The sequence below is a fragment of the Genypterus blacodes genome, unplaced genomic scaffold (genome assembly GCF_046128005.1).
Source record: "Genypterus blacodes isolate CSIRO-AG114 ecotype Tasmania unplaced genomic scaffold, CSIRO-AGI_Gbla_v1 ptg000062l_1, whole genome shotgun sequence".
NCBI classification, from domain to species: domain Eukaryota; kingdom Metazoa; phylum Chordata; class Actinopteri; order Ophidiiformes; family Ophidiidae; genus Genypterus; species Genypterus blacodes.
The window spans coordinates 1081084-1103516 of NW_027466874.1; the positions used below are offsets into that span (position 1 = coordinate 1081084).

General features: G+C 50.0%; 2 protein-coding genes across 3 annotated transcripts in view; one reads left to right on the forward strand and one right to left on the reverse strand.

Annotated features, from left to right (window-relative positions):
• tns3.2 (tensin 3, tandem duplicate 2) overlaps positions 1-2021 on the reverse strand; it is a 37031-nt gene extending 35010 nt beyond the window's left edge. The window contains exon 1 of one of the 2 annotated variants that reach the window (XM_076154358.1): positions 1868-2021. The gene's annotated coding sequence lies outside the window, so the exon portion shown is untranslated. The remainder of the gene's footprint in view (positions 1-1867) is intronic. The other variant, XM_076154357.1, reaches the window with a different exon arrangement.
• Positions 2022-3216: 1195 nt separating this feature from the next.
• LOC143003710 (PH domain leucine-rich repeat protein phosphatase 1-like) lies at positions 3217-22200 on the forward strand. Its single transcript, XM_076154503.1, has 17 exons — positions 3217-5206; positions 10785-10981; positions 11313-11438; positions 11678-11826; positions 13797-13943; positions 15140-15367; positions 15779-15981; positions 16098-16158; positions 16307-16402; positions 17044-17199; positions 17564-17764; positions 18106-18268; positions 18374-18504; positions 18692-18808; positions 19015-19209; positions 19327-19564; positions 19800-22200. Exons 1-17 carry the CDS (start codon positions 3583-3585, stop codon positions 20979-20981), a joined length of 5214 nt encoding a protein of 1737 aa, XP_076010618.1. The 5' UTR covers positions 3217-3582; the 3' UTR covers positions 20982-22200.
• Positions 22201-22433: the final 233 nt, after the last annotated feature.

The following is a 22433-nucleotide window of genomic DNA, read 5'->3' on the forward strand; positions in this document are numbered from 1 at the left end:
AATTACTTCCTTTATTGATATTTCTTAAGGTTAATTCTAAATTTTTATTTACTACTTTATGTGCAGTCACATTTAAAAAAAAATCAAGAATATTCTCAATCATCGATCATTTATTTTTGATTGGTTTTGTTTATTTTCAGACCCTGGCAAGTTTTCATTTTCCTCTTCAATCATGAGTGTCTAATTTGCAGGTGCTGCATAAATGACAAACGCCAACATTTGAGCAGCTGCAGCTCTACAAATAAACGACAAATTCAATAAAAAGGTCAATCTGAGTTTTGGTCTCAGTTTAGCTCATTGCTCGACATCTTAACGCCACTAAACTGTGGCACAGATTCACTCTCATGTCTGCTGTTTGTTACTGGTTCTGCTTTGTTTAGTGTTGAAGTTAAAGGAGCACAGTAACATGTGGACCGAGGCAATTACACGCGTGTTGGCGCTCATGTGTAGGAGTCAGATCAGCAGAGAGTGAAGCAGATAGAGCGCTGACCTCGCCTTCACCCCGGTCATGTGACCCCAGCAGAGTAAACACTCACCTGACCTTTTTCACTAGAGAGCACCGAGAAAGATCATACCTCAGTCAAGGCTGAATAGATTGACTGTGCGGACTGTATTTTGGGAAATTTTGGAAATTTCCACAATCCATTTTTTTTTACACTGCAGCTATTTAGATGTCAAGTAGAGAAAAGGAAAATAGAATAAAAGCCATTCTGTTCTATTCTATTCTATTCTACTTTATTGTCCTTGAACACTGTTCAGGTTTAATGAGCCTCACTTGTCTCGTCTCCAATTGTGTATTTCTTCTCTGTTTTTGTGACATTTTTACACTAATCTAAATCTGTCAGTGCTCAGCCTGAAGAACCAAAACAAACGGAAGTGTGTAACTTAACCACACAGACACACAGACACACACACACACACACACACACACATATTCTCTATAGGAAGAGCTGCTTAGTGGACAGCAAAGTCCTTGAGCTAAACTCGCCACATCTAATTATAGTCTCTGTTTCACATTTTCAAGGAACACATTCCAAAATGGATTATCCATCTTTGTTTCTTGCCTTTCTCTCCTTCCTCTTTACGCTCACAGCACAAACTGGCAGAAAATCCCCCGGCTGAGCATTGCAAATAGATTCATCATTAGGGTAAGTGTGTGTCCTACATACGAGGATGAAATGTCACTGTGCCCACCCTTTGGTCTCCATTTAGGCTCCCCTCTCCTCCTCTGAGTGCTTTTCCTTTACGAATTATCTTAGATTGACGGAAGACAAATGTCCCTTTATTACATCTGAACCCTGGGGAGCCGCTTGTATTGAGTTATAGAATCTAAATTGCTCATAAATAGCCCAAATTCATCCACCAGTAGGCTGAAATTATTCAATTTGTGTCTAATACAAGACAGCTAGTATCAAAATGGTGCCATTTGAGAGTTTATAACAAGTACATTTGCATTGGAAATCCGTGTTATTCAGGTTTTCACTCATCCTAGGTAAAGTGGGCTTTTAAGACTTAATGCAAGATTAAATGTCTCTCTCAAAACACACTGAATCCCAGAGGAGCACATCTCTTGGGGTTCAGTGTCTCTATGTGTCACTAGGTTAATCCCCCTGCATCTAAAAGACATTTTTGACTCTTAATCCCCTCAGATTTACTGTTCATGGCATGTACTGTTCCTTGTTTACTGAAAATACTGCTTTACTCTGGAATTTGGACCACTGGCCTTCGAGGCTTTACAAGGAAGACGAACTTCATGAATGAACATTCTATCATGTTCACACTTCAGAGAACTTGACTTACAGCACTACAGTCAGTCAGCGCTGCACAGAAGAGTCAAATAGGTTCATAGAAAAAAGAAACGTCTTACCTTAACTTAGTGTGGAAAGAAACGAGAAGTGAGGAATCACGGCAATATAAAGCCTGTTGAGTGAGAGACTCTGTGTGAGTGAGTGCAGAGGGAAATAAGGTGGAGGCTTGACAAAGAGAGAGAGAGAGAGAGAGAGAGAGAGAGAGAGAGAGAGAGAGAGAGAGAGAGAGAGAGAGAGGTACTGTACTGTTACAGGGCAGTCTTGCACTTTGCCCTCTTGTTGGCTGCAATCTGACAGCAGCCCGCCCTTGTGTGTGTGTGCGTTTGAGAGAGAGTGAGTGTACATGTGAAAGTGAATAAAGATCATGTGCTCAGCCAACGAAATGACACTAACAAGAAACCAAACCTCTGCCTCCAAAACACCACCACAACAAATGTACTGTTTTGTAACTGTGCTTAGAAATTGTTACACTGCAGCCTAGAGAGCCTCTAGAAATATGACACCACTTAACAAAACCATCCATCATGTAAACTCAAAGGCTGTACAAATATGTATTATAAATATATGCAGAATTTTAGGATTGCATAGAAACTATAGCTATAAACTAACTGTATGTATACCTTAAATGAAGCTATGTGTGTTGTGAGGGAAATAAACTATTATGAACAAAATGTTCATTCTCATAAACTCTTTTATTGTACTTACTTGCCCTGTTTAGCATAGTTAGTGGTCCTCAAATTCCAAACATCGATTTTGATAATAATCAATGGTGGTGTTTTTAAAAGTGGTAATAGTGATGCACCATTGAGCCCACAAGGTAGCGCCAGAAGACGAGTTACAACACTGATTCGCTTACAAACAGACGTAACATAAGATTGCTATGAACATAAATGGTCGCGTTTGTTTCTTGTTCGATTGACATCCACCAGCAAAAGGAAAGTTCGTCGCGAAAGGAAGTCGTAGCCGACTATAATGTTCTTACTGTGTTATGTTATTGTGTAACGATACGAGACGAGAAAGTAGTTCACTTAATGTTGCATTTAAGGTCATCAAAAACTCGGAATTTTTGATGTTGTAATTAAAGCGGTTATGTTGCAATGTTGTGTGAAATTCTTTTTGGTTGTTTACTTGTGGGCAGAGAAGACCATCTTCGATACAGAAACATATGACCCAACCCCAACCTCAATCTCAACAGAGGAATTGATCGCAATGGGGGAAATTTGTGTTACACCAACAAGAAGTTCCCATGTCATAAAGTGCAAGCTGAGTAGTAAAAAAAATACCCATTATAATAACATTCTAAAACTGTAGATATGATAACACCATGTAAAAAAACCCGATCAAATACTTAAATACAAAACAGTAGCCCGTACATAACACAACATAACATAACATAACCGCTGTGACTGGCAGTGAATGCATCATAATTCATATCCAATGAGACCACGCCCTGTCCGCCGTGTCTGACCGTCACTCTGCACAGTGCCAGTCGCGCCTTCTCGCATTAGCTTCCATGGCGACCAGCTAGAAACGTGTCTCACCGTCTCTAACCGCCGGTTAGCTCCGGTCAGAGGGCTAACGGGCTCCGTGTGAAATGGGATGATGTAGCGGAATAACTCCCTGAACGAACTGCGCAGTACCTTAGCATGCTAAGCTAATTTAAAACCAGATACATTTGAGTTAGAGCGAGCTAACGACTCCGAGCTAACACAGGCTAGCATTCACCTGCAGGGGGATCTCGTCAAGTATCCGACGCTAGCTCCCGTTAGCCGGGATGGAGAGCGCACGGTCCGCGAGCCTGAAGGGAAACGAACCCGAAGCCCCTACAACTTCATCCACGCAGGGACCGGTGGACTCTACCGGCGAGAGTAACTCAATGAAGCCCGCTGGATTGACGCCGCCGCCGCCCGCAGCAAAGAGACCGTGCGCCGTGGAGGATGATGGAGGGGGCGCGGAATCTAAACTCTTCGGTAAGGGACTGGCGGCCACCTCCCTGCTCCAGATTGCGATCAGAAACGGGATCTACCAAAGCCAAGTTGCCAACGCTATCGGCGGCGGCGCAGCCAAGAATACCAACATGCCCGCCGTGAAGACAGCCAGCATCTACAGCCTCGCGTCGGTCAACAGCAGCACTTCTGTCAACTCTCTGTTGAACCGGCGGCGGCAGCGGCATCGGAGGAACCTCTCTCTGGGGGCTTCCCCGGCCGCCGCTGCTGCCGAGCTGGCGAGCCCCGCACCCTCCGCCTCGCCCCTGAGCACCCTCAGCCTCGATCGGAAGACGTTTCTCCGGCAGAAGCAGCCAAAGCAGCTCCAGGCCTCGGACAAGACGTGGGTGAGATCGGAGCTCCGGCGCGGATGTATTCACGTCCACGACTGGCTCACTCCGTCCTACCCGCGACCTGTCGTCTGCACGCTGGACACCACTGCCGGGGAGATGGCGACTCAGCTGGGAGGCGGCAAAACCGGGGCGGTGCTGAGAATTCACTGCAAAGCAACAGGTTTAGTCGACTTAACTGATCACTGTAAGAACGGTTACGGACAGAATGACGATACTCAAAGTTTTAACGAGGGTGTGGATGCCAAAAGCGCCAAAGCAGAGGAGAGCGGCGGCGGCGGCACAAAGCAGTGCTACCCGGGGTGTAAGTGCTCCTGTAGTCTGCTGTCGGACGATAAAAGCACCAGCCACGTTTCATCGGAGGTTTACGTGAGCGACATGGGGATGGATCTGGGTCTGTGTATGGCGGATTGTTACGGCGCCTACTCCGGCTCCGACATGGAGAGCAGCACCTGTGAGGACTTCAGCCCTAGCGGACCCAGGAGCAGCCCCCACCGCGACTCGCTCGGTGACCCGGGCCTGGGCTTGGGTACAGACGCGGTGGTGAGCCCCAACTGTGACAGCGCCACGGAAGGACCGGATCCGTTCGAGAGCTCTTCAGACGAGGTGGAGCTCACCTCCTCCCCGGCGCATTCAGTCGGCGACGCCGCAGCAACAGAGCAGCAAGCGGACGCGACCGCCACAGCCCCCCGCGGCGCCTCCAGTCAGGTGTCAAGCGAGCTGCAGGAGGACGCCGGGAGAGGCGATCGCGGAGACACACCTATCCTGATCAAACCTCCCTCCAGCAGCTCTCTGACTCGACCCTTGACCAGCCAAGCATCTGTCCAGCCTGACCCGGAGGTCCCCGGGGAGAGCAAAGGATGGCCGGACCCCATTAGTAGCAGCCCGACCCCGGCTCTCTTTGTCCAGCTGCACGGTGGTGCTGTGAGGCGGCTGGAGGACGACGAGAGGCCTCTGCAGATACTGAATGAGTACCTCACTCATCTGGGGTTTGAGGACCCGTGGAGGGTGCAGGAGGAGGGGATGAACCCAGAGATCGGTTGCCTGATCCGCTTTTACTTTGGTGAGTACTCTTACACTCTCTGTTGTAGGTTAAACAAACATTTCATACCTTTTTATGGGTGAGCAGTGATTTATGCAGAAACAGTGAGTTGCAGGTGTGCAGGTCTCTGTCACCGTCTAAACACACACACACACACACACACACACACACACACACACACACACACACACACACAACCACTAAGAGCGAGTTCCAGCGGGTCACTTTGAGCTGTGTGTGCCTGGCGTGTCACCGCTCATGCATTGTCCATCCATCCTCATTGTACCGTGAGTGCTGTCATTGTGTTTGGGCGTTCCAACTGTTAAACAAGAGTATTCAATTGTCCTTCTGGGACAAAGCCCAGTGTTGTGCTCGTAAAAAGCCCCGCCACAGCCCCCCCAGTGTGTGTGTGTGAGCGTGCAGGGAGACACATCTGGAGGTAACAGGTGTGATCTTTTGCTACGCCAAAAGCGGGAAATTATGAGGCTTTATACATTTGTTGTTGTTGTTGTTGGTAATGATCCTGTTGTCTGCGGAGATGTGGAGCAGCAAACAGATATGATCTCCCGTGGGATTAGAAGAATTGGGAATGTTGTTTTTGACCTTGTTTTGACAGGATTAAGGAGTCAATAATGTTGTGATGACAGAGGGCGTAACAGATAGTGGCTTTAACATCGAACACATTCCAAGCACTGAATCCAGTTTCATGTCCTTTACATGTTTTGTATCAGTCCCCTTCACGTCTTCCATCATTCGCTGACATTTTTGTTGCACATTTTTAGAGATATATGGCTTTTACGTGCCAGCCCACACTAGATCTGGAGTGTGTAGAGTGGAACAGAAAGCCTCTCAAAGCTCCTCGACAAGTTTACTTCCATACAAAAAATGTTCACCTTTGCCTCGGAGTGCCTCGAGTATTTATCAGTGACCTCTGACCCTCAAATCTCTGCATCTGGCCTTCTGCTTGTGCGATGTGGCCCCATAACGTGAAGGAGCTGAGAGAATGTAGTGCAGATGTACATGCAGGGCGTCGTGAAACGGACTGTAAACATGGCGAGACAAACAAGTCCCCCTTCTCCATGTACCCCCCCTCCCACACACACACACACACACACACACACACACACACACACACACACACACACACACACACACACACACACACACACACACACACACACACACACACACACACACTTGGTTCCCACAGCAGCGTGACAGAGGAACAAAGCGTGACATGCAGTTATGCCACTGAGAGCGGGGGGCCCTCCACGCAGAGCTAACAGACCGACAGACCCACAGACAGACAGGCAGCCGTGACAAGAGCAGGGAAAAAGCTGCCGTGAGAGGGAAGTGGAAGTGGTCCTTGCGTGATGGGAGTCGTGAGACCAGAACTGGTTTGATGGCTATGAAATGGTTCTACATTCACACAAGTCACAAGACAAATGGGTGTTATTTTACAGCCATTGGTGACCCCTATGAATAATCACTTGTCTGTTCTAGTGTTGATTTGGGAAGTACACACATTTGGAGCACACAGACCTGTTAGCCTCAGCGCAAGCACACACACAAACACACACACACAGATTCAGGTTATTGTTTTTGGTTCCATTGACACGTTCAGTGAGTCAGCCGGTACATAAAGAACCTTCCGTCCCCACAACATGATGATTATTCAATGAAAAGCTGGCCTGCAGTGACTTCAGTGACGTTCTTCCCTCTATCTCTCTCTCTCTCTCTCTCTCTCTCTCGCCGTCACATCATCGTTTCTCATGTTACTGTGACGTGTCGGCGCCCGGGAGCAGAAGTGAGGTGACTTCACCCGCTGATCATCATCGCCTCTCCTTTAGCAGTAACTGAGACACGTTATACCTCTAAACTCTCTCTGTTCCCTAAAGAGAAAATAGAGGATTCCACATCCACACACAAGAAACCTTTTATACTTGGCATCGTTTCCATTTGTAAATACTTCTGTCCTCATTATCACATTTATTTAGTGGGGAAATGTCCTGATGCTGCATAAAGGCTAATCACCTGGTTTGTGTACACACACACACACATACATACACACACACACACACACACACACACACACACACACACACACACACACACACACACACACACACACACACACACACACACACACACACACACACACACACACACACACACACACACTGCAGGTATTTGCCCTCACTGCGATTACAGGCAGACGTGTGATTAAGCGGCTCTCGTGTGTTGCGTCATCACAGTTTGAGGAGTCCTGCACACTGAGGCGGAACACGCTGCTTTAAGACATATAGATGTCTTATGAAGTGAATAGACCGTGGCGTCATCCAGGTCTGCTACTTGGATTCCCTTAAACGCAGTATAGCCTCAGTTATGTAGCGCATGCAAACATTCTGATTGTTAGAGAGGAGTTAAGAGGAAGTTTTGTCATTTGGAGTGACGCTCCAGACTCCTCCAGCCCCGGTGTGTTCAGGGGTTCGGGCTTTGGTTCGACTAACAGACAGTCAGACTCCAGTCACGCTGCTGTTCTGTCTTCTTGCCATATACAGAATTGTTGATTTTGGCATTAAGTGACCAGCCAGAGGAGCTCGACTCAGCAGAATCCTTCCTGCAGAATGCACATTGCCGTGTATTCTCACTTTCCTTTTGTCTCTCTCTCTCTCTGGCTCTGTCGCACACAAACACACACACACACACACACACACGCACGTTCACACAGTGTGCTGACAGCAAGAGGAAAGTGACCTGATCGGAACTCAGATTTCACCTCCTCAGTGTTTCTGATCTCTCTGAGACAGACGGCAGCAGCAGCCTCCTCCTCCTCCTCCTCCTCCTCCTCTGTTCCGAGGTCACTGTTATACTTTACAAGGTTAATGTCCTAGCATCAAAATTGAATGATGTTGTCACTCCCAAGCTCCCCGCAGTACTTGTAGCTGGCTGCAGGAGCAAATCTCTTGTTTTGTCCCTGCGGTGTTGCCATCACGACATCACATCAGCTCGGTCTCGCTGTTTCACAACTCGGTTTGGCTCAAAGTTGGAGCGCAAACAAGCTGCTGGTGGTAATGAGGAGGAGTCCTTCATTGGTGTGGCTGAGGGGCGGCAGAGATGCGTGGTGTGTCTGGGAGTACTCGCTTTGTCAAGGACGAGATGTGCTAAGGATATTTGTGCTACATGGACAGGAAATGGTCATTGGCTGCTTGCTCAGGGACAGGATATGTCCATTCAGAGAAACAGATGGAAGGAAAGGGCATGTACTGTATGTGTGTGTGTATTTTAACCCAGCCCATCCACGGAAGGGTGGGGGTGGGGGGGCTATACAATGCACATTCCACATTATTGTGAAGTTAGAAGAATTAGAAGAAAATGTATGATCTTTAGTCCAGCTCATGTTTACAAGAGGTTTCAGCTGTTGCAGGATGTTGGAACATGCGAGTCGTCCCACACCCACACACACACACACACACACACCCACACACACCCACACACACACACACACACACACACACACACACACCCACACACACACACACACACACACACACACACACACACACACACACACACACACACACACACACACACACACGAGCACCTACAGTGACACATTTCACCACACACCAACAGTTTCCATTCATCATCTCCTCTCCAGCTATTCAGATCAAACCTGATGTCTGAGCGTTACTGTAGGGTTAAACAAACTGTTGTGCTGCTCTGCACCGGTAAAAAAAACAGCAAACTAAAGGAGGACAGGATTGATGAAGTCGCCCATTTGGGTCGTCTGGGGCTCTGGATAAATCGGTGCTGTTGGTCTCTCTTGTGTCACGCTGCTCAGGCTACATCCACCGCGCTGCTTTGTGCGTCCGGTCGGGCCGCATCATCAATTTGGAACGCGTTTAATATTTATGATTTGAAATGGGTCTCATCCCAGTGAGCGTCTGAGCAGAGCAGGGGAAGTAAACTCCTCTATAACAAGGAGAGTCTGGGGGGATAAAACAAGAACCATTAGTAACTCTGGACTTAACTCCTACTTGTCAACATCAGGCCAAACACTTAGTTAATTCTGTGGCGTTCCCAGATTGATCTTTTAATCTAAGAGAGATCATCAGTCAGCGCTGACCTCATTATGACTTTGCACTTGATCACCGGCTTCCTCCATCACATCTCTGAACCCACAGCCTGTTCACTCCCTCACCTGGGCTGCACTGGGCTTCATTCACAATCAACCACAACAAACTCTTGACTCCTGTCTCCTTTTAATTGATTTGAAATAGTCCATTTTAAGGGGCGATCACGGTCCGGTCGTAGTTTCCGTCGTAGTTTCCGTCGTAGTTTCCGCCGTAGTTTCCGCGTGTTTGTCGCGCGGCTATTTTCTTGAAGAGAACCTCGCGGTGAAGAAAGGTCAGACAGACATGAATCCCCGGGCTGTGCTTTATGTGAGAGGACATTGTCTCTGGTTTCCCCCCTGCATATCGCATTCCTCCCTTTATCTCCACCCTGCTCAGATCGATTCCTACATAATTGTATGTAGAGTACGAAAAACACACAAAAAGACACAGAGTTGATGTTAGAGACGTGTTAACAGCGCGACAGAGACAGGCTTTTAATCTCTGGTGCGTGGTGTGCATCCTCGTTTCGACTTGGAGATGGACACAAGAACGACCAATCAATGTCCACAACAGAACCCTGCAGTGTCCTTCAAGCGCCCTGCAGAGTCCGGCGAATACTTCTAGAACCCTACGACATTGCTGTTCAGTAGACGGGTTGATGGGTGGACATCCGATGGAGAGAGAGAGAGAAGCAGGATGACACTCTTATCTCCGCCGCTGTCTGTGGGTTTGTCGTTTAGCCATGATGTCATCACTATCCCAGGCCGAGTCGAAGCCGGCGGAGGAAAACTTTGGAGCTGCGGCTGGACTCGAGCGCTTGTTCAGGCCGATGTGACGCTTAGTGAGCGCAGCGGCCAGCTGATAGGATGCCGGTGTTGCAAGACGTTACGTAACAAGATAATCTGATTCTAGACTGTCAGTGAGTCTTTCTCTGATGCGGGAGAGCGGCCGAGCGGAAAATACAAACCGTGTGTGTGTGTGTGTGTGTGTGTGTGTGTGTGTGTGTGTGTGTGTGTGTGTGTGTGTGTGTGTGTGTGTGTGTGTGTGTGTGTGTGTGTGTGTGTGTGTGTGTGTGTGTGTGTGTGTGTGTGTGTGTGTGTGTGTGTGTGTGTGTGTGTGTGCGTGTGTGTTTGTCCCGTTGTGACTGTAGTGTAACTGGAGGGTTTAATGTAACAAATCACACCCCAATCACCGCTCGCTCTCATTCTCTGTCAACCCACAGGCCAGTACTTGCTTACGTAACATGGCTCTGTGTGTGTGTGTGTGTGTGTCTGTGTGTGTGTGTGTTCCGAAAGCAGTTATGCAAAAGTCCCTCTTTAATGATCATCAGCAGTGTAGTCTCAAATAACGCTCTCTCATTTCTTGCCCTCTCTGTGTCTTCCTGCTCTCTTTTCTCTCCCTCTCTTTCTCGCTCCTCTCTCTATCCTTCCGTACCTTCTCTCTCTCTCTCTCTCTGTCTCTCTCTTTCTCTCTCTCTCCAGGTAAGCCCCGCAGTGTGGGAGGATCGGAGCGCGTGCACCTTACCGGGGTGTTCAATGTGCGTAAGGGGAAGCTGGCGCTGCCCGTGAACCGCTGGTCAAAGCGGCAGGTCACGCTGAGCGGCACCTGCCTCATCGTCTCCTCCGTCAAATACGCCCACACGGGCAAGATGCACATCCTCCCCCTCATCGGAGGAAAGGTACGCTCTCACACATCCACCTGCAGCTCCGCTTACATGAACACTGCAGCCCCGCCAAGCTCTGCACTGCGTCTGAGACACACCAGACCCAACCCAGATGTTTGCAGCAGCTGTTTTCGGTCTTGAGTCGTCCATTTGTAATCCCCGTTTACACCTAGGCCACTCAAGTGCATCCATTTGACCTGGCTCACCCCTCCCTCATGCATGCAGCGCTCCTTGTTTACATGTAGGGACCTCATTGAGCTGCAGAGGTCGACTTTACCCTGATGAAGTAGTGGTGACGTAGGAATGTAGGAACGTAGTGAAAGCAGAAGGTGTTTGCCTGTTGCAGGTGGAGGAGGTGAGGAGACACAGCCACTGCCTGGCCTTCAGCTCCGCCGCGCCTCAGGGCCAAACCTACTACATCAGCTACGACTCGTACACGGAGCATCTCCGCTGGCAACGCCAAGCCTCAAAGGTACGCCAGCCTACAAGCCGACGCATATGTCGTTTATTACGAGTGTTAGTATGTGCGTTTTCCATTAATGTCTCCTAAACTACGATGTCATTGGAGTTACTATGATGCGGTTTTCCAGGTCAAGGAATCAGATTCTAAAAGACGAATAAAATGCAGGTTTTGTTAGAGAGAAGTGTTTGTGGTGGGTTTGTGCGTTCTTGTTTGTGACGTCCTTGGTTCCTTCCCTTCCACCGTGTCAGATCGCGTCCCAGAGGGTGAACTCGGTGGACCTGTCGTGCTGCAGTCTGGAGGAGTTGCCCTCTCAGCTCTTTTACAGCCAGGACCTCACGCACCTGAACCTCAAAAACAACTTCATGTCTCCACACAAAGGGGTGGCGGCGCTCACCAGGTGAGTTTTGTGCCGCCAGCGCGCACACACACACACACGCATACGCACACTCTCAGACTCACACTCACACACACTCAGAGTCAGAGAGGGCCTGTGTGTTTAGGAAGGAGCCTGCTAGAGGAGCTGGAAGATGAAAGCAGGTCTTTGTCCTTCTTGTCACACTCTCTTCTCTAGATGTGGTCTGTCCATTAATAGTTTTCACTGTCTTCAGAAACCGCCAAACGGTCTGAACAGGAAGCAGCAGGGATCAGATTACAGCGGAGGGGCCGTGTGGTTTGGCTGATTAAAAGCTACAGCTACGATGAAAGATTTGAAAGTCAGCTGATCCGATCTTAGAGAGGATTTTAATGAGCCGTCAGGTTAAATTGGATGCTGTTGACGCCGCGTTTGGAAGAAATGTCACCCTTAGTTTGTTTGTGGGACTCTGGACAGAAAGAAACACATGATTTAAGTCATCATGTTAGCCCGCTGTCATGGCAACCAACCACAGAACAGGTAATTGCAGAAGTAGAAAATTGTGGCCTTTCCAGTGATATTTATGTTTTAAGGACTAAATAGAATAAGCAGCCGAGTTACAAAACAATTTTCCTTTAACGGATTTCATACCCATTGGAATATTTGAAGGGCTGCATTATGAAGTTGTGTTGCTGCTGCTGAGGTGCAGGAAGTCCATCATCCAGACAGTCTGTGTATGAATTTAGAACAACAGAGGAACATAAAGATGGGATTGAAGTTTTAAGAGCCGTGCTGATGGCCTGCATCCCCCCCTCCCACACACACACACACACACACACACACACAGACACACACACCCTCCCCCTCTCGTCAGCTGAGTCGCCTCACTGTGGGAGCGTAACAAGAGGAAGGTTCACGCTCCAACATAGCCGTCTGGGTTTAACCTCACAGGGTGACGCAGCAGTAAGGTCCTGGGTTCAAATCCAGATTGCTTGTGTGGAAGCCTTGCAGGTTCTTCTCGCGTCTATGTCGGGCTTCAAAGACGTGCAGGGGAAAGTTTCTATACCTCACAAATGTAAATGAAGCTCAAATCAAATCAGCACGCAGGTGTGTTTAGTTTTATTCCAGTGTGTCCCTGTTGCCCATGGCGATCATGGTGAGGTGACATTCTTCCATCTAGGTTGAGGTCCAGAGCACAGTTGGGGTGTGGAGCCTCTCTCCACCTTTCTTCAGTCTCTCTTTGGCCGCTCGTCAGCAGCGAGTGTGTGCACGGTGTGTTCTCCTATTGTTCCTCCATAAACACACACTTCCCCCGGCAGTGTTTTCAGGAATGTGTTTTCCCATGGTGCGGCCGCAGCTTTCCCTCGGAAAAGGACGTTGATCCGGCACAGCCTTCCACCCTGGCCCCTCCGTGAACTGGATTAGGACAGGAGGGGAGGGTCCAGGAACACACACACACACACACTGACAGAGAAAGAGAGAGAGAGAGAGAGAGAGAGAGAGAGAGAGAGAGAAGAGAGAGAGAGAGAGGAGAGAGAGAGAGAGAGAGAGAGAGAGAGAGAGAGAGAGAGAGAGAGAGAGAGAGAGAGAGAGAGAGAGAGAGAGAGAGAGAGAGAGAGAGAGAGAGAGAGAGAGAGAGAGAGAGAGAGAGAGAGAGAGAGGAGAGAGAGAGAGAGAGAGAGAGAGAGCGCCTACCTGATCCACATGATGCATTGTTATGGTGAAAGCCTCCACTTGTGTAAACATGCGTCTTAAAATAGCAAGTGTGTGTGTGTGTGTGTGGGTGTGGGTGTGGTGTGTGTGTGTGTGTGTGTGTTGTGCTTCTACATAAAGACCTCCACAGGCTTCCTTCCTTGTTTGTCGGACTGATTATGTAACTGACAAAGTTTTCCACACTGTTTCTCCTTGTTTTTTGTTCTTTCACCACCCCACCTCCCTCTGCCCCCCCCATCCTCTGCCCTGCCCTGCCCCCCCTCCGCCCCCCCACTCCTGCTTCTTGCTCTTCCTCCCTCCAGGTTCTGCAAACTGAGGAGTCTCACTCTGTCCAGTAACGCTCTGTCCGAGTTCCCCCCGGCCCTGTGTGACATCGCCTCACTCAAGGAGCTCAACTTGTCGGTGAATCGCCTCTCCTGTCTGCCTGCAGAGGTCGGAGCCATGAACAAGTGAGTGAGCGGGACAACAGCAAAAGTGTTCAACTAGTCTGAGAGGAGGATGATGATGATGATGTGATGATGATGAGCTTGTCCTGAGTGACTCGCACCGCGTCAGACAGGATCTAGGTTTTGTCGCGGTCGTTCCGTCAGTGCAGAGGAAGAACGCAGGTCGCTGTGCATTAAATGAGCAGCTGGCCCCTCACCAGACTGCTGTCCTGACGCTGCAGTGTGTGTGTGTGTGTGTGTGTGTGTGTGTGTGTGTGTGTGTGTGTGTGTGTGTGTGTGTGTGTGTGTGTGTGTGTGTGTGTGTGTGTGTGTGTGTGTGTGTGTGTGTGTGTGTGTGTGTGTGTGTGTGTGTGTGTGTGTGTGTGTGTGTGTGTGTGTGTGTGTGTGTGTGTGTCATCATCATCATACTGCAAAGTCATGCTGACAGTGTCCCCAGTAAGAAAGGGAATTCGAGGCCAAATGCAATTGTGTGTATACATCGTGTCCACCAGCTCTCTCTCTCTCTGTGTGTGTGTGTGTGATGCTGGTGAGTTGAATACCAAAGCAAATGTCATGGACAGATCTGTTTTTAGCGCTGCTGCTGTAATAGAATTCCAGGTAGCGTCGGGGCGAACACTATACCAGTTTATTGGATCGTATCTTTGGTGACATTTATGTCAGACATCTAGAGCAATAATCCCTGATTAATGCCTTGGAGGGGGGAGGGGGCGTGATCATCACACTACTCCAGCTCTGTCCACTGACAAACTGCAGTAAAGTTCACTCAGTTCACTATTGATACGATGCAGCCAGCTCTTGCAGGTGCCAAACAAAGAGGAGGAGCTGGTGAACGTGGCTCATTATTCTCTTCTTCTCCATATCGTGTTTGACCTCCTCCCTCCTCACCACCTGGCCACATGTCAGCCTCTCTGAGACATATGCAGTCATATTTGGTTTGGCTGGGGGGGCGTTGCCGGGGTGCTGGTGCTGCACCGCACACACTCTATCCGTCCGACAGCTCTCATCAAGCCCAAATTCATTCCCATCTCGGAAATAGTCACGGGCTGTGAATTGTTAAATGGTCCAGTGAATGCCGTTGTCGGCCACTTCAAATTGGGGAGAAATTCAAGAACAAACAGAATTGGAAGTATCGGTTGCATACAGAATATCAAGTGTCAAATGAAATGCCTCTCCGTGAACTTCCTGTTGTCTGCGCCCAGCCTGCAGACTCTCCTCCTGGACGGTAACCTCCTGCACTCCCTGCCCATGGAGCTGAGCGCACTGGAGGGCCTCACCTACCTGGGCTTATCCTTCAACTGCTTCACCTGCGTCCCGCCCGTGCTGGAGAAGCTGAGGGCCGTGGAGAAGCTGTGCCTGGCGGGGAACCGGCTCTCCGTCCTGGACGTGGCCGGGCTGCAGTGGCTGCCCGCTCGTCACGTAGATCTCAGGTAAGCAGATCAGCGCTGACGGTGATGTAGCAATTTTAGAATACGTGCCGGAACAGAACTGATGTATTATTTAACGTCCCAAAGATGCTGTGTTTGGAATATTTGACTGTAAGATTGCTTTCTGATCTCCACGGAAGAGTAGACTCAGCAGAAACGGGTAATGGTATAGAATGTACTTGCATTCTGCTCTCTTTGTCCTTTGGGTTCATAAATCCCACCTCCAGCGTCTGGTTCAGCCACTGACCTCACAACATCTAACTCACTGGAGCCTAAAAACAACAAGAGCTTCCATGCTTGTTAAAGGCAGTAGAGTAGAGTAGAAACTGAAAGTGTGCACTGTTATTCACCATTAAAATCCTGTAGATGTTCATAGAATTCCACACATTAACCCTCAGTCTCGTCGTCACACAGGTTGAACCGTCTCCATACGGTGACGGTGGCGGACGCGGGGTCGCTGCTCCACGTTGTCCAGCTGGACCTGAGGGACGCTGGCCTGCAGGAGCTGGACATCAGGCCTCTCAGCCGGCTGGAGCTCCTCCGCTGCGACAGGAACACGCTCTCCCTCCTCAGAGTCAGCGGCCACGCCCTCAAGGGCCTCCACGCCGCACACAACGGTACCAACGCGCATCCTGCACAATGTGTTAGAAGCTGAAGAGATACCGTCAGACACAATAGGCGTTGGTGCTCGGACCTTTTAAGAGTGGGGATGTTGTGTGTGTGTGTTTTGCAGAGTTGAGACAGGTGGAGGTGCAGCCTGTGCCCGAGAATCTGACTGTCCTGGATTTGTCCTGGTACGAAGCAGTGGTTATCTATGAATACTCGTCCTATTTACAGCACAAAGCAGGAGGCTACGTGTGTGTGTGTGTGTGTGTGTGTGTGTGTGTGTGTGTGTGTGTGTGCTGTTACTCTGATCACACTCTCTCTGTGTGTTTCTTGAAGGAACAAGCTGGACCGCGTCCCTGACTGGGTTTGTGACAGCAGCAGACTGGAGGTGTTGGACATCAATCATAATTCTGTTACTGAGCTCCCTGTACGGTGAGTGTCACATCAACACACACACACACACACACACGCACACACACTTTAAGCTACACGTTAACACATTTATTGCTCCAATAACACAGTTAAAGCCTTCAAACATAGAGATGAAAGAAGAAGTCAGACATTCCGTAGCCCGTGAAAGCAATTGATTGTCGGGCAGACAGATGGATTCCAACGGTGGATAGATGTGCTATATATAGCTACACAGATGTAGCGATAAAGCTCAAGCTGCATTTCTTCCCCCGGTCACATGAAGCTCTTGACGTTGCTTCTTTGAAAGAGCACACAGGAGGGTTGATCACAGCTCTTGGGTTAGGGAGCATGTGATTTAAAGGTGTTGAGATGGAGCCAAGCTAGTCTTTTAATAAAGTAGGTAGCTACACTTCAAACACTCCTGATGAACAGTTGATAAGTAGATCTGCTTCAAGGGGCCGTATTAAATATTTATGCAGTTTTACTCTCAAAGCAAATAAATGTGTGTTTCTAACTTCCTGTACCAACTTCATCTTCGGTGAAGCACACTGTCACCACATGAATGATCTTTAACCATCTTTGTTTGTATAGCACATCAAACTATGGAGGCATCACGAGCGCTTTTACATGAGTGTCTGAACTGTTTGTGTGTGGGGCTGCAGGCTGCTGCGCTGTGGGAGTCTGAGGAAGCTGCTGGCAGGCTGGAACCACGTGCGTCTGCTGTCGGAGCAGCCCGAGAGGTCACAGCTGGAGGTCCTGGACGTCCAGCACAACCACCTGACTGAGCTCCCGCAAAACCTCTTCATCAACTCCCAGAGGTTTGCACGCACGCCACACACAACAACAACACTCACACTAGAGCTACACGTGACTCTCCGACCCGGCGGGACCCAACTGTTCACATGGTTTGAAGCTGGACGTCGTGAAAGCCCAAAATATTGGAGGATCTTTACTGATACAAGTCAGGTTTGAATTCCAAACTCTGCTCTGTGTCTGGTCAAAGTCGGATCTCCCTGGTTACTTACGGGTTTGCGTTAGGTTCAAAACTCGAGGCGGATTCACCCTCTAATCCACATCTGCTTCAACTAAATTTTGGTTTGTGTCCATTGTATCCATTTGCCATCACGCCTTATTCTCTGGCCTCAGTTCATTTTCATTTTCGTCATTTGGATTCCATCACAGCTTGCGGTACTTGAACGCGTCCGCCAATAAACTGGAGAGCCTCCCCCCGGCGAGCCTGTCGGAGGAGACGTCCAGCGGCCTGGAGGAGTTCTACGCCACCGACAACAGCTTGACAGACAAGTGCGTCCCTCTGCTGACGGGACACGGACGCCTCAGAGTGCTTCACCTGGCCTTCAACCAGCTGCAGACCTTCACCGCTAGGTAACGTGCTACTCCGTTTGGTTAGTGTTTGGTTGGTGTTTACCAAACAGGGAAGGCTCCTAAAACACAGTGTGAATGCTTCAGCTAGTGTTCAGATGTAGCAGATCCAGCAGGTTTGTGTATTTAATTGCAGGCCTCCTCCCAAACTCGACATTAACTCACATTCCTTTGCTTTTACGAGTTGTCTTAATCCTACAAAATTGGTCCATTTCCAGTCCGGAATCACAGCCTCCTTCCAGAATCTGTTTATAGGTCAGGAGAAAGACGAGTTAGATAAATGTGGTTCCTGAAATAAGCTTCCCGAAGCGTAACCGCGCCTCCCCCCCCCCCCCCCTCTGCAGCAAGCTGGCCCGTCTGGAGCAGCTGGAGGAGCTGGACCTGAGTGGGAACAGGCTGAAGGCCGTGCCCACCACCATCCTGAGCTGCCAGCGCATGCACACGCTCGCCGCACACTCCAACTGCATCAACGTGTTCCCAGAGGTCCTCCAGCTGCCCGAGATCAAGGTTAGCCTGACTCTCTCACACACACACACACACACACACACATTTGGAGCAGAAGTCCCTCTGTGTTCACGGGGTCTGATCCCTAACCGTGTGTGTCTCCTTCAGTGTGTGGACCTGAGCTGCAACGAGCTGAGCGAGGTGACTCTGCCCGAAGCTCTCCCTCCCAAGCTTCAGGAGCTGGACCTCACAGGGAACCCCCGACTCAACCTGAGCCACAAGAGCCTGGAGCTGCTCAAGTAGGAACACCGACTCACACACACACACATGCACGCTAACACACACATGCTGCAGTCTTAGTCTCGTGAAGCCAGCTGTTCTCAATCTCTCTCTCCCTCTCTCTTTCCCCCTTTCGCCCTCTTTCTCTCTCTCTCTCTCTCTCTTTCTTTCTACCTCTCTCTCTATCTATCTCTCTCTCCCCCACAGTAACATCCGGTGCTTCAGGGTGGACCCGTCTCCCTCCGCTCCGTGTGTGAGTGAGAGCCACGGGGCCCCTGCAGTCTGGAGCCACGGCTACACTGAAGCCTCCGGAGCCAAAAACAAGTCAGTGTCTCCTCAACAATACACAAGGGTCTCACCGGGAACCTTTACTGTCATATATATTCATATTTTATCTTTGTATAATAAAGAATAAATTGGCTCCCACCTGATCATCATCAATGAGTAGAAATGGTGCACTGCTGACTTGTCGGTGTGTGTGTGTGTTCATGTGTACCTGCGTGTGTGTGTGTGTGTGTGTGTGTGTGTAGGTTGTGTGTGGCCGCCCTGGCTCTGGACAGCTTCTGTGGGATCCGCGAGGCTCTGTACGGAGTGTTTGACGGGGACAGGAACGTGGAGGTGCCTTACCTGCTGCAGTGCACCATGGGAGACGTGCTGGCAGAGGAGCTGCTCAGAGGACAGAGGCAGGAAGACTACATGACCAACACTTTCCTCACCATGCAAAGGTAAACACACACATACACACACACACACTATCACTATCACGACTCACTACAGCGCCTCCTGGTGACCGCAGCCGCTCCCGCTCCTCTGATAGCAGCGTCTCTTTGGTCTCTCTGCAGGAAGTTGGGCACAGCGGGCCAGAGGCTCGGCGGCTCGGCGGCTTTGTGTCACATCAGACATGACCTCATGGCGCCTGGCGAACACGGCGGCTGCTTCACCCTGAAGGCTGCCAACGTGGGGAAGTGCCAGGCCGTGTTGTGCCGAGATGGCAAAGCTATGCAACTGTCCTCTGTGCACACGGTCAAACAGGAGCCGGAGTACCAGAGGGTCCGGCAGCACAACGCCATCGTCACCGAGGTAACAACACCTCACTCCTAACTAGTTTCTGTGTTAGAGGGAAACCCTGAACTGGATAGAGGAGGGCCGGGAGAGGAGTTTAAACCAAACCAAAAGCTTACACCCCAACCCCCTTCACACACACACACACACACACACACACACACACACAGCACAGATGTGTTTGTTGTTGGTGATAATGTGTGTGTGTGTGTGTGTTTGAGGACATTATGTAACTGTCCTTTCTTCTCTACAGGATAACAAAGTCAGCGGCGTGACCGACTCCACCAGGATCATGGGTTACTCCTTCCTGTGTCCGTCCGTGACCCCGCAGCCCCACGTCTCCACAGTGACCTTAACCCCCCAGGACGAGTTCTTTATCCTTGGGAGCCGGGGCTTGTGGGACATGCTGTCTCCCGCTGAGGCGGTGGAGGCGGTGAGGAACGTCCCCGACGCCCTGGCTGCCGCTAAGAAGCTGGTGACTCTGGCTCAGAGCTACGGCTGCTCCGACAGTCTCAGCGCCGTGGTGGTCCAGCTCAGCATTACCCAGGACTGTTGCTGCTTTTGCGAGCCGCCTCCCCCGCCCCCGAGCCCCGGCCTGGGCACGCACACACACCCGAGCACACACCCTTACCCGGCGGGCGACGGCGGCTTACCTTTGCCCGGAGCCTCGTCGGGGACGGTGAGCGAGCTGAGCAGCGAGTTCAGCACGTCTGAGATGAGCAGCGAGGTGGGATCCACAGCCTCGTCTGAAGACCCCCCCCCTCAGGCCGAGCCCCTGCCCTCCCACCTGAACCTGTCGGGGCGGGCCGGCGTACGGAGACCCGCCTGCGGAGGCGGGACCTTCCAGAGGCAGTTCTCTGGTGCTCTGTCCGACAACGGGCTGGACAGCGAGGATGAGGAGCCCATAGCAGGCGTCTTCTCCAACGGCAGCCGTGTGGAGGTGGAGGCCGACGTGCACTGCCTGCACGGCCGGGACTGTGCAGCGTCTCAACACGCTCATATGCACCCAAGCTCAGGCATTCCTTCGTTTGTGACCTCACACAGCGAGCCGTCGCCCCCGCAACTCTCCTCCCCTTCGCCCTCGCCCATCCCCCCGTCCTCGCCCTGTCCTGGCGGGGAGACGCGGTCGGGGACTCTTGGCCGTAGAGCTCGGGCTAACGGGTCTGTGGCCTGCCAAGGGAGGAACCAGGACCTCATAGAGGAAGCGGCTGACGCTCCCGTCAGAAAGCAGGGGGGCTACTTCAGCGCGCCCGCCCAGCCAGACCCTGACGACCAGCTCATCATCCCCCCAGAGCTGGAGGACGAAGTCCGCCAGATCATCCAGCAACAGCAACAGCAACAACAGCAACAACAGATGCAGAGCCACAGCCAGCAAGCACAAGCGCACACACACACCTACCAAAAGCCTGCAGACTACTTTATCACGCCGCTCTAACCGGACAGTCTCAGTCCACAGGTCTCAGGTTCTCATCCAGGAACTCCAGTAGAAGCAAAACTTAAGTGATGAAGAACATCAAGCTTGCCGCCTCCTCCAAAGCCTCACACACCCTCTAAGTATTCTGAATATCCTAACTTAAGGAACAGAGACTTGTGAGTTTTGTATGACGAGTGTTGTGGCCCCAGTTGGAAAAATCTTTAAAAAGAGGTTTGGAGAATAAAGTCGTTAATTTTCAAGCAGAGAGAGAGAGAAAGAAAGCAGAGAGATGAACTCCAGCAGCTCTGACGTCGAACAGCTGCATTTTATTCCTCACACAACAATGGACACAGAATGTTGCGCAATTGTTTTAATGTCCTAACGCTAATGTGGTGCTGATGTACTAGAACACAGAGTACTTCCTTATTTGAGAAGTTGAAGCTTGTAAAGTAGAACTTCGCTCGGTTCTTACTGTCTTCTCCAAATGTTCCGACTTTATTCCTCAAATGGTTTTTCAGCTGCGGCCGATATCGCTCAGTCATAGGTTTTTTTCTTATCTTATTTTTATACGATTAACTCTATGCCCCAGGAAACGCAATGCAATTTTATAACACTTTATGTCCATCAAAGTTTCACGTTTTAAGTTAATGTTCTGTTTTTATCACGTTGTTTTTCAGGAGCACTTTGAATGCTTTCATTAGCCTTTGTTTGAGCTGTGTGTCGTATGTTCATGGTACGTTCGGATCATGTGTCCTCCTGTCGGGAGCGTTTCCCTCCTTTTGTCTGACTGCTGGCCTTACAGCTGTTGGAGTTAGTAAACCGTTTAACTCCCAGGAGTTTAATACTTTAAAGTGACTTAGTCACTGACGTGTACTAATATTCTCTGAGAGAAAAGAAGATGTTCCTCCAGGCTGATGTTCCAGGTTTAGCTGTTGGTGTGTGCAGAGTTCAGGATGGTGCAGTGGAAGTGGGAGGGCGAGGGGAGGAGGAGGAGGAGGAGGAGGAAGGGGGGTCCCCACAGGTGTTATTACCAGCTCAATGAATGTTCTGGGAAAAGTGTTACGGACTTATCGACAATGGCAAATCGCACAAGAGAGCTACTTTTGCTATATAATAAATTTAAGTTTTCAGATAAACAAGATGGCGGCTGAGTGTTTGTGTGTAACTTGAAACGGAGACCGATGGCTGCAGAACAAACGGGCGGCGAACCTGCCCGCTGGTACAATCGCAGCTTTGTCTTATCTGTGGCAAATTTAGAACTTTGGTTACATCACTGTGGAGAATTTCTTTAGTCAAATAATTAGAACTGAACAATCTGTGACTGCACTGTGGCGTGTGTGTGCGTGTGCGTGTGTGTGTGTGTGTGGGAGAGAGAGACAGTGGAGATGGGGCACAATGATGTCATAGTTGGCACAAAGTCTCTGAGGACAGAGGGGGACCACAGCAGAGGGGCTGGAGGCTCTCACGGTGCTC